The sequence below is a fragment of the Equus quagga genome, chromosome 8, assembly GCF_021613505.1.
Source record: "Equus quagga isolate Etosha38 chromosome 8, UCLA_HA_Equagga_1.0, whole genome shotgun sequence".
Classification (NCBI taxonomy): Eukaryota; Metazoa; Chordata; class Mammalia; order Perissodactyla; family Equidae; genus Equus; species Equus quagga.
In genome coordinates this window covers 26,679,807-26,695,657 of record NC_060274.1, presented here as the reverse complement: position 1 = coordinate 26,695,657, position 15,851 = coordinate 26,679,807, and the positions used below count along the sequence as shown (strand labels likewise).

The window sequence follows — 15,851 nt, the reverse complement described above, 5'->3', positions numbered from 1 at the left end:
CCCCCCTTTCCACCTATGTTATCTAAAAGAGGAACCCAAAAGATAAGTTGGAGTGAAAATCTAAATAGTAATAATAGTTATATTTCAAAAGATTATCTTATTCCTTTCTGAAAAATTATCTTCACACTGATGGAGAAAAACAGAGTAGAGTAGTAGTAGGGAAAAAAAGGACAGAGCAATGGATGAAAAGATAGCATTTGTAATCTTAACTTAAATCTCAAAGCTCTGAATATCTCCTGGCAAAATGTTGAGTTGTCATCATATAGATGTTGGTACTTATCCAGAACATCTTATTGAATGCCCGAATTAAATGTTCTCTCTAGGTTTTTTGTCCTTGGTATCTTAGGCTCCTTAAAAATTTATATTCTGCAAAGGAACTTCAAATTAATTTTTCTTACTACAACATGTTTTATTGGAATGTATTTGTTGATAAGTCATTTGTGTTTTTGAAAATAAAGCCAGGGACTGCCTTCGAGGTTACTTATAGAATAGTCAGCAGTCGTATGTGTTTAGAATGGAAATATGTCAGAGAACAATACAGTAATGACACGGAAGCAGAGCTACCAAAATCCTCCTGAGCTACAGATTGGCAAATTAATTTGTGTTCCCTCCAACCCATCCAGCTTGTGCAAACCTAATTAGCTATCTTTTGAGAATAGTTATAAGTCTTATGCACTGACCTCTATTCTGACCTGTATGTCACCTTCTGCAAGTATAGAGGGTACATGACTCTGAGACAAGCTGGAAAATGGTACACACTTTCAAGAAGAAAAAAGTCATCTTTTCTGGTCATTCATAAATAACATGACTTGATTTGTAAGACACCAAATTGGTTTTTAAAATTAGGCTGTGACTATTAGCATACCATACAACATTTAGAATGAACCACACAGCTCAACGTTTCTCTTCTAAAAATATCTTTTAATTACTCCCTACTTCTTATTCACAAAACCAAAACATACTAGTGCTAAGACATGAATTATTTTTCTTTCCTGAGGTCTAGAATTCCTGACCCCAAACCATCAATTCTAACAATGTTCCATGCCACCCTGGAATAAAATGTGGGAAATAAGTTCTCCATGGAGGACTATTTTTCAGCCTGAACAACCTTGCACAGTGTTCTTGACCATACAAGTTCCCCTGTTTTCAATCAGTTTGGTGCAAAGAGATATTTTATTGAAATCCTAAATTCTAAGGGTAAATTCAGCATTAATGATTTTTCCTAAGGAAAAAACATGGAGCAGATAAAATTGCCTTTCTTCTGCATATGTAATTTCCCATCAACAAACACATGTGTAGTGAACATTTCACTTGCAGCTGGCTGAATAGGAGTAAATCATCAATAAAAACCCCCATGGACCATCTTTGAATAGTATCTCCAGTACGGGCACAGCTACATTATGAGCAAAAACGAATGCCTCTCAAGATCTGGTCAATGGAAGTAATGTGAAATGCCCTGCATTTTTCATTGCTGTGATTAAAAATAGGCCACAACGCAGAAGTTTTACTTCCAAGCAAATTCAGTGTCACTAACGTGTACTGTTACAGAGTTACCAAAATTTATCAGTTTTCACACCTGAGAACTTCAAAGATACCCCCATCCTCCATGTCCCAGAGAAATCAAAACTTATTCAGATACAGGTGACAATACATTAAAATTTTTGCGTGAAAATGTTTTGCTCTATAATGCTGGTTATATTGCTAGACAAGTTAATATCTATTAAAACTAAAGACATCACACAGCACCATTCCTTTTATATCTTGAAAAGTGTACATGGGCAAGAGTGAAAGAAGAAAAGGATGGATCAGAAAAGCCCGCAGTCCTTCAGATTCTCCTTGATTATGATGTCTGTAACCGCGTCGAACACGAACTTGACATTTTGGGTGTCTGTAGCGCAGGTCATGTGGGAATAAATTTCCTTATCTTCCTTTTTTAAATTCAGGTCCAGAAACTGGTTCTTGATGTAGTTCCCTGCATCTTCGAATGTATTTGGCCCTTGTTAAACAACAAAAAAAAATGAGAGAAGTAAACATTAATTGCATTTTTAAAAGGGTGTAAGTAATATTAGTAAGTTTTAGGATTTTCCTTTGTGTGCTGCTATTGAGTGTACTCAGTATTGAAAAATTAAAGTGAAATTGGTTAATTTATCAGGGATTTATGCAGCATCCACTTTGTGCTGGGAACTATGCTTCCCCACTGGGGGCTTCAGATGCTAAAATCTAACCTCTGCATTAAGAAGCTCAGAATATGGGAGAAATACTAACATATTTATGCAACAAAGTGAGCGACTCATAAAGCCTTTACATATGTCAAAGGCTGTGCGTCTGTATGTGCATGTGAGTGTGTGCATGCATTTTAATAGGAACTAAAAGAAGAAAAGAACAGAAATCATAGATGAGGGGACCACAGGACGAGTGGTATTTGAGCTGGACCTTGAGAGGTAAATAGAAGAGAGAAGAAAAATAGGATGAGTGAGAATGGCCTGTCCACTAGGCTTGGGGGTAGGGCTGAGACCCGAATAAGCACTTCAGAGAATCTGGTCAGGCAGAAATGAAAGATTTTATAGAGGAATTGTAGGAAATCATGCAGAATAGAAGGTATGGGCCAGATTATGAACTAAACAAAGTAGCTGAGATGAGACGTGTAAGACTATAGAGAGCGAGTCTTGACTCATGCCTGGTAGAGCTAAATGAAAAGCTGAGGAAGGCCATTCTTGAGGAAGTTTAGTCTCATAGCAGGATAGACAACGATCAGTCGGGAAAAGGCAGACATAAAATAGGAGGGCTAAACAAACACAGGCAGCTAAAAGTGCCCCATTGATTGCCTTTATAACAGAATGTGCTTCGTGGGGACCTAACACAGGATAGGCCAGTGACACAAAGATTTTCCAAGAAGATAAGATTTTCTCCCCCACTTTACTATAACTAGGAGAAAAATTCCATGAGGGACTATCTTTAAAACAATGTGACGTGGCTAAAATCCAGAACACTGACAATACCAAATGCTAACAAGTATGTGCAGCCACAGGAACTCTCGTTCATTGCTGGTGGGAATGCAAAATGTACGGCCGCTTTGAAGGTAGCTTAGCAGCTTCTTACTGAGCTAAACATACTATCTTACCATATAATCCAGCGTTGGCAATCCTAGGTATTTATACAAATACTACGTGTGCACAAGAACCTGCATGTGGGTGTTTATAGCAGCTTTATTCATAATTGCCCAAAATTGGAAGCACCAAGATGTCCTTTCATAGGTGAAAGGATAAAGAACGTGGTTCGTTTACAGAATGGAATATTTTTCAGCAATAAAAGGAAATAAGCCATTAACCCATGAAAAGGCATGGAGGAAAATTAAATGCATTTTGCATTTAAAATTTAGAAGTGAAAGAAGTCAGTCAGAAGACGCGATAAGTGGAAGAAGAGAAGATGTCACTCTTCTCAAATTCCTTCAAGCTGTCGCTCCAGAAACGTAACTCAAGACTCTCAAGAGCCACACTGAAATCCAGAACAATGTTACGAGGTTTCCTAAGGAAATATACAAAAAACGTCATTTTGGAATAAAATTTAAGTTCGTCTTCCAACGTTTAAGATAACACAGTCTGATACATTATCCAGAGCAGGGACCCTGTCTCTCCAGCCGCCTCCCATTTACTCCTTGGAGCTTTGCCTCAATGCAGACCGTGGAGGGAGGGTTTCCTCTTCCTCTGCATGATTCTTTCCAGTTTGCATCATACACAGGACTCAAGAAATTATTATAAGCCTCAGCCTCATAAACCTCACATGTCAAGATTCAGAAAGGAAAATGCATGTCTGTGTAAGAATTGACTACCACGGAACTATAGGAAAAGAATCTCACCAGTGTACTCAGGGAAGCAGATACTAAGATGCACCTTGGTTACTTTTTCTTGAAAGAGATCTTTTTTATTAAGAAACAGGACGATGGAGGTGGTGGCAAAGTACTTGTGATTACAGATGCTGTTGAACAAGTGCAGGCTTTCGTGCATTCTGTTCTGTGAGGAATAAAGGGGGAGAATGCATAGCATTATTATTTGCAAACAGCACTGTTGGGCACTGTAAATAAGTCTCTAGAGGTACATCCGTCTTTGGAAGGCTGTAATTGAGTTGGGAAAAGTGGGAGGAATACGGGAAAGCACAAACTCTTGTTTCTCACCCTGGCCTATTTTCCTTGTGGACTTACCACCTCTTCATCTTCTACCAGGACCATGTCATAGGCACTGAGCGCAGCACAAAATATAATGCACGTGACCCCTTCAAAGCAGTGGATCCACTTCTTTCTCTCAGATCTCTGTCCACCCACGTCGAACATTCTTTAAAAAGATAAAAATCACTGAATAACAAATCTTGCAAATATCCTCCAAAATTTATATCAAGATTAACATTTAGAGTTATAAATGGGTGTTTTCATATCTTTAAAAAGTATTCTCTTGACTTTATTCTTTATAAAATAAGTCTTATTTGGCCAGTTTGCAGCCCAAGAACTACAGTAAAAACGAGAAAGTTCATCTTTTTTTTTTTTGTATTCATGCTAGAGTAAAATAATTCACATACTGACTTTGAGCAACTGGGAAGTTTGAAGCGGTTTAGAATTTTAGTGAGAAATTTATTAGCATTAGGAGATTCTGACCAAAGTTTACGTATAGTCTTAAATTAACAGAACCTTCAAGAAGATTGGAAGCTACCATGGTTCTGGTTCTATGAAGCCTGTTCTCCTACCTCTTCCTGCATTCATTCATTCATTCGTTCATTCACACAATTATTGTCTGCATTCTATGTACTAGACAGTGTGCTGGGCGGACGGACAGAGGTGGAAGGATTTGGTCACTCTCTGCGAAGAGCTTGCTGTCTTGTAGAGAGAAAAACAAATACGTTATTATAATACTATATAATAAATATTATAACATACAAGGTAAAAGTGAGCCAAGAGGAAGATTGATGTCAGCCTGAGAGATCATGAAACCCTCTCAGAGGAGGTGTTTGAACATTCGGCCGTCCCTCTGTTTTGGTATTTTGGTAAAAGGCACCATTGTGGACAAGGCGGCTCAATAAAGAAACTAGGAGTTAAACCCCTTGTACCTCTTTCCTCTTTTCATTACAGTCCAATCACAGGCTACTCTTTCAGGTCCTTTAATATCAACCTTTTTGCTACCTCAGGACGTTTGCACAGCCTATCTCCTTTCCATGTGACACAATTCCTTTTTTCCTCATGTAAGACTCTTCTTTCTCAATTTCCAGTCATTATCTCCATCACAAAGAGGGCTCCTTGCATGTCCACATAAACTGTCTCTCTCCATCCCCCATTGACTGTCTATCCCACCACCTTTCTTATTTCCTTTACGGAAATTGTCACAGTGAATAACTAACTGGTTTGTTTGTTTTTCTTACATGTTTCATAGCTATCACCTCCCTATTAGGAAAGTTGCCTTGGGCGGCAGGGACCTTATCTGTGTTAGTGACTGCTGTACTCCCAGTGCCAGGCACCGTGCCTGACGCACAATACAAATGCAATAAATGGGTGCTAATAAATGAAGAGATTCCTTGTTAACGGGATGGGGAAGGTGGATTTTTATGTAAAGCAGATATGCAAATCATCAAGGCATAAGTGAACACGGCATGTTGGGGATAAGCAAATAATTTATATTTTGGGGAATGTAGAGATTAAGGTAAAAACATTGAGATATATGGCCAGAAAATTATTCATCTATTCAACAAATATTTATTGAGCATTTATGATATTCCAGGTACCAGAGATTCAGTCTTGAGAATCTTGTAATCTGGGGTGTGTGTCTGTGTGTGTGTGTGTAAATAGTCTCAGGCATCAGTACATGATAGGGAGCATAGGGGATGGGTAGTAATTTGAAATGGCGTGATCAGAAGTTGCAGAAGATGATAGCTGTGCAAAAACCGAGGGAGATGAGGGAGACCCCAGCGGATGTCTGGTGAGGAATGTTCCAGACAGAGCAACAGAGGAACAGCAAGAGCAAAGGACCTGAGCAACCAGGAGCGAGCCTGAGGCATCAGGCCAGAAATAGGCTTGCTGTGTCTTTTATGTGACACGAGAAGAGCAGATATTATATTGTGGTCAGTGAGGGACTAATGGAGATTTTGGGTACAGAATTAACATTTTTTGTTGTTTGTTTGTTGCCATCTTAGGGCACTTTGATCTGAGTCCAGAAAGTAGATTTGATGAGGAAGAGAGTAGAGACAAAGAAAGAAATTATGGGACTTTTGTACTAGTTTAAGTACCAAGAAGCATCCAAGCTACACAGAGATAGAAAAGGTAACAACAATCCTTGGGGTATAAATGGCAGTCAGCTGACTTATTGAAGATAATTGAAAGTATTATACGTTGTACTTCATATTTCACATATTACCCAGGTAGAGAACAGATATACACAGAACCCAAATTCCTCGAATATATACATGCACCGATGAAAAATCATTCCATGCAGTAATAGATTGAAAAAGAAGACGCTCACAATATGGAAGATAATGCTTAAGAGTTCAACAGTTGTGTGCTTTGAGAATTGAAATTCAGTGTCAACAAAGACTATTATATGTGCCACTAGTTGCCAAACCCTCTGCAGTTTCAGACTCTCGATATAAATGGAGGAAGAGAGTAGAGTTTTGACTTTAAGGTTATATTATGTGAAAATTAACCAAATAAATTTAATTTTTAAAAATCAGTCAACATTTGTATGGAAACAAGGAGAGTATGCATTCAGACCTTTTTTTCTTTCAATTTTTGGTCAAGTGTTTTGTTAATCCATAAAAGTAATCTTAGCCTTTTTTTCAGGCATTGAAAAATAGTTTTGTCTATTGCTTTATTGAAATTACCTTTATTAAAATAAACTCTAAAATGTGAAAGAAATGGAACGAGTTCAGATCGTGACTTTTATTTCCTCCATAAATTCCCACACGGCCAATTACAATGTCTTAATCTTAATTTAACACAGTTTATAAGAGTTTACTATCGGCCAGGCATGTAAGCATTCCATAATAATTAACTCATTTAAACTTCACCATAAACTTGGGAGGTAGGTACAATTATTATTTCTATTTTTCAGATGAGCCCTTTAAGCAACTTGCCCAAGGCTTATCAATTCAACCAATATTTGTTGAGGCTGCTATGTACCGAATGCCGTAACAAAGTCAGTGGTACGATAGTTATGCTGTGAAAGTTGTCAAACTTTGTTGTGAAGCTCATCAGATATAAATCTATTTACTTGCATCAGGGGACCCCAATAGTACATAATGTCTACAGTGAGCTCTCAAACCTTCCCCGAGTGGACTGGAATGATCTTTGCTGTGGAGTCCGTCCTTGCCCCGGGTCAGGCAGTAGTTCTGTGTGTTGTCAAACAGGTTACTGGGCAGAAATGTTAAACTCTCCCCTTCGCAGGGGTTGTGTGCCATTCTTTTAATGGAGATAGTGTAGACAGTCTAGATTCGAGGTGGTGTACATCTTCTCCATTTGCTCATATATAAATGTACGATGGATCACTTGTTGGCAGAGAAATGTGATACTGTGATTGGACAAGGATGCATTAACTCACGGCTTTTGGAGAGTGGAGGATGGAGTATTCATCTCTAGGGGTAAACTCTCATGGGCTTTTCAAACTAAAGCCACCCCTTGGATCCCCACCCACTAGATTTTAACAAGTGGGAACCTCCACAGTTCCGGGTTCCTCTTTTGCTCTGATCCTCCGCTCAGGGTCTGCTTCCATAGTCGGTGTCACAGAGCAGAGAGCTAACTGCTCACGGAACCAGGACAGAGTCATCGGGTGATAATAGATTTTAAATTTTTTAAAAAAAATTTTACAGGGAGTCTGTAGTAATGAAACAGAAATAAGAAGTATCAAGATATGGGTTTTCCCAGTTTATGGACTCTGGGGGGGGGGGGGGATATAAACTTCCTAGGAAAAGGAAAAAGAGAAATTTCATGTATTTCCGACACATTTCTTTTCTACAACATAATGATCTCAAATGGCTTTTCCAAGAAATGGAACTTCTAAAAACTCTTTGAGATGAAAGTCAGAGTGAAAGCAGGACAGCAGTTCTGCTGGCTACCCCCTTAGTTTCTCTGATGATTCAGCTCCTGTGCAGCCTTCCATGGATACCAGCACCTGTGCGTACGGGAGCTCTTCTCCCCTTCAGGTCAACAGACGCAATTAGGAAGGGGTGTATCTTATGTAATATGACCCTAGCCCAGCATTCTTTCAGCATATCACGCAGCATCCAGCAAACACGTTCTAATAGACTCAGCTTTCTCCCGAGGAAGGGAGGACAAGCATTACTCAGTCTTAGAGTTTTGCTCATATTGACAAAACGGCTGCTGAAAGTCTGTCAGAACGCAGGTAACAATCTTCTCCCGTTATGACTCACTTGATGAATAATATTTTTTTTTCTGTGCAGATGGACGTCAGACACACAGGTCCAGGGGGCACTGAGCGTTTCTCTAAAGCCACCTGCTGTTACTGAACCGTAGGGCTCCTTAGCAAATCAGAGCCGTGGCTGGAGTTCTGCTTTCGTGTTGATTGTCCTGTTACTGCGTTAGCTCTGGGAAGAACTGCACTTCGTTTTGCTGCTGTTGTAGTAATTTATTTTTCATGCATCTCTTTTCACTTTTAGCTCGTCCTCCAAATTTCAATTTGGGGCTTATTTTAGAGGAATAAAGCCTTATAAACTACTGAAACAATTTGGAGATTCCCAAGGAGGGGCATTTACTTATTATGTATTTCATTGAAGACGTATTCTCCTGTACATGCATATCTACTCACATGCCATCATGACCATTCTGTGAAAAACAACATAGAAATCAGAGAGGAACGCGTATACCTGTTGACTGAACATTTGGTGGTCAAGTCTACACGGACAATCAATGAGGTGAATGGGTACATGACTCAGCTTGAATACACTTGATTCCCTGAATAGTCAAGGTACCCAGAGCCTTAGAGAGATTCGATGGAACTTGGAGTCCTCATTTTGAGTGAAGTTTTTTTTGTTTTATTTATTTGTTTTTTCGGTAATACGTATTCCTTATTAAGTCTGATATTTAAATTAGGATTCTTAAATTTAAAAAAAGAGTTTTAAAATGCCTGAAATGTATGACTTAGCTAAAAGCTAACAGGGCACGCTTTTAAGTAACAGCTGAACATTGATTATTTGTTAAACTGCGCATGGCATTAATATAGGGCAAGCCATCGGAGTTTTACGGCTTTAGGTTAGACAGTCCACTAAAGAGTTGAGTTTTATAGTCTATTTTAAACAGTTGGGAAAGCTGTTGAGTTTTATAGGTTTAACAGTAGGCTAAATGTTTGACCATAAGATTATTCACACTTCCTATCAGAATAGGTTATTATGAAGTAATCTGCCTGTTATAGTTGCTGAAAAATCTAGGATAGCTAAAAATCAATGATGCTACTGCAGCTAATTTAGTTGTTAGGCATTTTTGCTCATCCTATAAGCATGCAACTCTCTTGGAAAAAAATCGCAATTTCTGACATCTATATATTTGACGACAGGAAAAGAAGATCTAATCTGAGTAGGAATTTATTTGAAATATTCTGTTGAATGGGATTTATTCAAGATACTTGGTTGTATCAGAATTAGTATAACTTCCTAAGATGACCTCACATGGCAGGGCCAACAGGCGGATCTGTGTCATCACTACACAGCCACAGCAAAATGGCCCAACCCTCTCTTTCCCTTGTGCCCGGTTCTGGAAACAGATCAGGGAGATGCTTGCAGACACAAAGGATACTCGAAGAGCTCACTCTAAATCCCTTAATTGCTTGTGATTAAAAACCCGAATTAAAAGGGCTTATAACCACACAGGAGCCAGGGTCTCTAAACTCACACAATTATTAACACCCCTGTATTCTTTCTACTAAATGTGTGTGTGTGTTTAGAACCCAAAACGTTCAATAGGTAATTCTCTGATGATTAAACAACGTAATTCATACAGTCATTAAAATAGATTCTATGACTAGAATAAATTAGACATCATGCTATATAGCTTATTGTTTTGCCATATTAACCAGAAACATACCTGAAACAAATATACAGTCATACGTGGGTGATTGCTCTGTGAGGTCGACTAGAGAGTGACAAAGCTCAGTTGATACAGCTGCTGAGCAGACAACCAGACTCACTGCTGAGCTACGATGATGGTACCCCACAGAAATGAACAGAGTGCACACGATTCAACTTCAAATTCAGGAAAATTACAATTTATTTTACATCATAGCTCTACTCAAACATTGTTGAAAATAGTTATGTTAAATTTACGAAATCTAAAGCTCTATGTTGTAATAGTTGCTGAACTTTTTTCTTGGCTCCCATATGGTTTTATGTCCTTTCAATTCTGTTTTTTAATCATGGAACAATTAGGGAGAAAGTGACGTCTCTAGAACGGCTTGGTAAATCTATAAGTTCTTTATCCCGAGGAATTATTTTATAACAATAAAAGGGCTCACATTTGCATTGCATTGCATTTTCATTTACATAGCAACATCTGTAAAGATAATTTATTTTGTTGCTTGACAGTTGGAGTTCTGGTCTGACAAGAACTCCAAGGTAATTTTCATTAATTTAGGTAATACATGACGACAATACACCACATTGGCAGACAGGACTTATCATTTTGATGTTCCTGTTTAAAATTCTAGAGTTCTCTAATTTAATATGTAAATTAGGTCTTTAGTTTTCAACAGCTGTAGGATGATTTATGCCATGTGAATACAAATTAATGCTAATGCAATATATTTTAATACCTGGGCACTTACCGAAATGGAGTTGGAAGATACATTATTTTTATACTTCCTATTTTGAAATACTACAAAACATCACACTGCAAAAGCCTGTGCACTTTTGGATAATCCTATTCAGCACTTCAAAAAAAAGGGATTTAACGGTGGGAATTTATTAAGGGATTAACATATCTTGGTTGCTGTCACTAAACTTAAAAATATATTCAAATGATTTTAAATAGTTCCTTAAGAAAAAAGTAGAGTTGTTTTTTATATCCTGTAGTAAAATTTAAATATATTTCCAAACTTTTATTGTTTAAGAACTTGCTTTTAGAGAAATTCCCTGCATTTGAGTGAGTAGCTAGTATCTCCATTCTCTTCCTCACAGGCGATGCTTTAACAGCACAGCCTTGAGCCAGAGGGCAGGCAAAACCCAGTAAGAAAACAACAGGGCTCAAAATCTGTTTTAGTGGATGGCAAAGAGATCGTAGTTGGGCAGTCATTCCTTCCTAAGGCACAGCGATGCTCCAAAGTAGAACAGAACATCGCCTCCCTATGGGACTTAAGACACCACTTCACAAAATTAACCACAGAACCACAAAGGACAGGAGAACAATGATGCGCCAATGGGGTCAAGATGTCTACTCCGGAGAGGCCTACTATGAGGGAAACATATCTTTAAAATAACGTTTTACCTAAAAAGATTAATGCAAATGCTGTATCCTACTCAGAATAAAATTGTTTAAAAAATTTATAAATATTGATAATACTTGTGAAATACTCGTACTAAGTAGACATGTACTAAGTACATACATAATACTTGTACTAAGAGAAATAGATGTTCCGGGAAAGGAACATGACTTCCTGAGGTTCTGTATGTCCTTTGGCAATCTTTGTGTCACCCTGGTTTTAGAAGCACAGACGTGTGAGTACCTCAGAGCCCCCCTAACTCAAAGGTACCTCACCAACAGGCCGCCATTTTGCTCCTCCTCCCGCTTCTCTCTGAAGGGAATTGTAGAGGACCAACAACACTGGAAAGAGTACTTACTCTACAGAAGAAGAATGGTTTTCGCTCCAATTTACCCAATAGCCCATCAGTGTTATACAGGGGAAGAAGTGTGGTGTTTGAAGTTAGAAAGATGTGAATTCTAATCACATTTCTGGCACTTCTACGTATGATCCTGGAGAAATCTTTCAAGGAACAAATAGATAAAAGGGTAGTTCATGATGCTGACCATCTCTGAGAAGATGCTAAAATGACTGGTGTCGTAGAGAACGACCAGGGTTGTGAGCCTCTAGATGTTCAATATGTAACATTAATTTTCAAAACTGGCTTATGATCCAGACAGTGGAGGATCCAGACAATCCCACTGGCTTATGGAAGCTAAGGTGACATCAAGATAGAGCTCTCCGCTGTGACTTAACTACATCTAATCTGTACAACAAACTCATTAGGCAAGTAAAGGTTTCTTTGTTCCTCAACGACTACTGCTGATTAATGAAGACCCTGGACTGGATCTCAGCCCCAGGGTGTAGGACCACACTCAAGAACTACACTCAGCTTCTGGTCTGTCTTTAGGTGAGAAATTTGGAGAGGAAAACAGAGTAAGAGAGAAGAGGGAATGAGTCAACAACAACCTGGCGGGCTTTAGAGGGGCAGAGGGGAGAAGCAACCGGACGTGGGCTCCCAAAGGGAAACCCCAGAACCTGGATCAAAGATCAGGAGTCTGGAGAAAGCAGTTGTCAGAGAGGAGCTATACCATGGTGAGGACAGGACTGAGGTCTGCTTACATTTGCTGAGAGTGGGTGTCGATTCTGGTCTTCGAAGCCCCTTTATCCTGGTTTGATCTGGGCTCATCTTTCAGAAAATCAACTATTTGCGAGGCCTGAAATTTAGGTATCTATTTTGAAGAGCTTTCTTGTATATTAACTGGAAAATATTCTGACCCTCTACGTAATAGCCATTCTAATTAGATATTATGTGTCACCAACTTTAGTACTTAAAAAATGTTAAAGCTTTTATCCCACCGAAACAAATTTTTCCTCACAAGTATTTGCCATCTTTTCTCCAGATTTTCTCCTTTTTAAAAATATTCCCATTTTTGCATATGTGAATCACTTTATTAATTACATTTTTATTAATTTTTTTTTCTTTTCTAAAGGGTCCATCTAAAGCCTGGTTTTAATGTTTAAATAGCCAATCTCACCCACAGTCCATAGGGAGAGGTGCTTAAGTGTCAGGGGACATTTTCTTTTTCTTTTTTTTTGAGGAAGATTAGCCCTGAGCTAACTGCTGCCAATCCTCCTCTTTTTGCTGAGGAATCCTGGCCCTGAGCTAACATCTGTGCCCATTTTCCTCTACTTTATATGTGGGACAACTACCACAGCATGGCTTGCCAAGGGGTTCCATGTCCACACCCGGGATCCGAACCAGTGAACCCCGGGCAGCCAAGAAGCAGAACGTGCAAACTTAACTGCTGCACCACCAGGCCAGCCCCAAGGGGGCATTTTCTAACACTGTGTTTAGATTTCCATTTCCTGGTGCAGTAAATGAGTAATTTGGCAATGGAACTTCTAGGAAGTTCTTGATAATGCAACAGCAATGAAAATAATGGCCTCATTTTCATACCCAGATCATGCTTATAAATAGGCCTTGTTATTCCAGTAAATAGTAACACATTCAAATAATTCTCTTCTTATTTGCATTTTTTTAATTAAGGAAAAATTAATAAAAATATTTCAAGCAAATAGGAGTTAGGAAAGCAAAGGAAATAGGATCCTTGGAACCTGTTGATTAAATGTTAAATATATTCCCTTTTCTTTTTGAGTAGGATATCAGTTTCAAGAATGAGGAAAATAAAATTGAGCTCCCACCTGCTCGAGAAAGAAACGTTGTTTTTGGAGACAGGGATGAGGCTGGGACGAGGGTTGGGTGCAGGGCTGTAGGAGGGCTAACCATGTTGGGAGCTAACCATGTCTAGTGAGCACGCCCGAGACTCAGGGCTCATGACCAGGGGTGAGAGCTGTTCTCCGCGAAGAGACACTGAGCCTGTGGCATATTTCTCTTGATAGTTAGGAAAGACATTTGATCATACCTGAAATGCAAGTCTTTAAAGGAGAACTGAGTTTCAATGATTCCCGTCGTTTTCACTCGAGAGTGTAGGACGTCTTGCTCATTTGGGACGTATCCAGGAGCTGTTATTCTGTCCAAATCATTAAGGTAGCTAATAAAAAGAAATGAAATAGCATGTAGATTTGTAACTTTGCATTTGAAGATATTAGGATTCAGTACAAACGAATTTTTAGTCTAGGGTCCATTAACATTATCGACTGCAGAGTGGTGCTTCTCAAACTCTGGCTCATGGGAATTGCAAGAGCGCCGTGGCCGGGATGCTGCAGAGCCCTGAGTGTGGCCCACGCTGATGCTTGGGGCTTCCTTTAGAGGTGGACACGTCAGTGCTGCCCTAGTTTGCATTTTATAAGGTGTCAGTGATAGATTTGCTGGAATATGGGTAGGCGTTTGAGAGAAAAGTTTTCTTTATGGGGCTTGATCTAGACCAAAAAAATGCTACCTTCTAATGCCAGTCACTGGATTATCCTCAAAACGCTCCAGTTTGACTTCCAGCACCTTGAATTTTAAGAGAATGATCGGTTTTAATGATATAATTTGAAGGTTGTTGTGTTGTTTCTCCATGGATGGTCTAGCTTGGGACTCAGAAGCATTTTCTTTAAGTGCCGTGACTGTATCCAGTTAGCTCAATAAAAGCAGCTTTTGACTTTCTTGCTGATTCATGCTGGAACTAGCTCACGAAATTGCTGACCCATCCCTGAGCCAGCACTTCTGGGGGCAGAAGGCTGAAGTCCCACATTAGACCCATTCCTTCCTGCTCTTCTCTTCCATCAGTGTGTCCTTAACTCTTACCCGGAGGCCCTATTTGAAAACCCTACTGTCACCAGGCTGCACACTGTCATCTTTCTGTCCACGGGATCCAGGGGGCTGGTGAGACGCAGGACTGACTGATTAAGCTGCGTGTTCTAAGAGTCTGTTAGACTAGAGGGAAGAGCCTGCTCTTAGCTTCATCCTTGAAACCAGGTGATGTCTTTAGACTAAACCAAAGTGTTTTATTGTTTTAAGAACAGCTGAAAACCATTGTTTTAGACTTTTGATACTGAGGTTTTTTTAATAGCTTAGCAATATGGCTATTTCTGTGAAAATGTTAAATAGAGATAGTAATAGCCTGGTAAGCTTTTTATGACAAATTTGGCCATCACATTCAACCAAGTTTACATGCATAGCTTAAATAGAAAGACCATGATGGGCGTACAGCCATCCAGACAGAATTTGAGAGGTAGAGTCCAGCTGAATATTAGTCATTATTCAAAAGCTGAAGTTTTCAGGGACTAAGTTGAGCTGTTAATGCCTTAGCACCTAGCACAAATGCCTTAAAAAAACAAAGCTATTTAATCATTTTTAAAAAATAAATTAACAGCAATATAGATAATTTTTTCTTGGAGAATCTTTCCACTTTTAAGCTGAAACAAACTAAGAAAAGGCAAATGCCCAAAAGGGATTTTGGCCCATGGACAAATAGACAATTACATTTCAGAAACACACATATATGTATATATATTTAACATGAAAATTTATCATGTTTTATTGTAATAAAGTTTATTTTTTCTTAAAAAGAGAGACAAATCAAGATATAAATATATCAGAAGGAAGTATGGGAAGATTTTTCTGGTTTATCTACTTTCTAGTTTGTGAAGTGAGTTCCTTTGTGAATTTCCTATTGGCTAAGTCTGCGTGTGTGGTGGGTGCAACTGGTCAACTGGTTCTTGCAGGAGCCAGAACAAAGCAGAAACCTACCTGCCATCAGAGAGGTAAAGCTCATTTTAATGCAGCTAAATGAATGCTTGGTAAAGACACGTTTGAATGTACTTTTATTTGCATGTGTAAATGATGTCAGGCAAGGCAGAGGCCTTAGCCCAGTGACAAATTTACATTTAAAATGCTTGTTTTAATAAACAAATATAGGATTTGAGTGCTCAACCCTGTGGTCTAAAGCTTAAAGCAAACCAGAGTTC

The 15,851-nt window shown here is 38.9% G+C and overlaps 1 protein-coding gene across 1 annotated transcript in view; it reads right to left on the bottom strand.

The window, feature by feature from the left end:
* Positions 1 to 1,805: 1,805 nt before the first annotated feature.
* The window catches only part of GNAT3 (G protein subunit alpha transducin 3), a 46,615-nt gene continuing 32,569 nt past the window's right edge, over positions 1,806 to 15,851 (bottom strand). The window contains exons 5-8 of the mRNA XM_046670500.1: positions 13,862 to 13,990; positions 4,199 to 4,328; positions 3,857 to 4,010; positions 1,806 to 1,996 (exon numbers count right to left, since the gene is read on the bottom strand). Of these exons, the coding sequence (XP_046526456.1) occupies positions 1,806 to 1,996; positions 3,857 to 4,010; positions 4,199 to 4,328; positions 13,862 to 13,990 (604 nt within the window). The remainder of the gene's footprint in view (positions 1,997 to 3,856; positions 4,011 to 4,198; positions 4,329 to 13,861; positions 13,991 to 15,851) is intronic.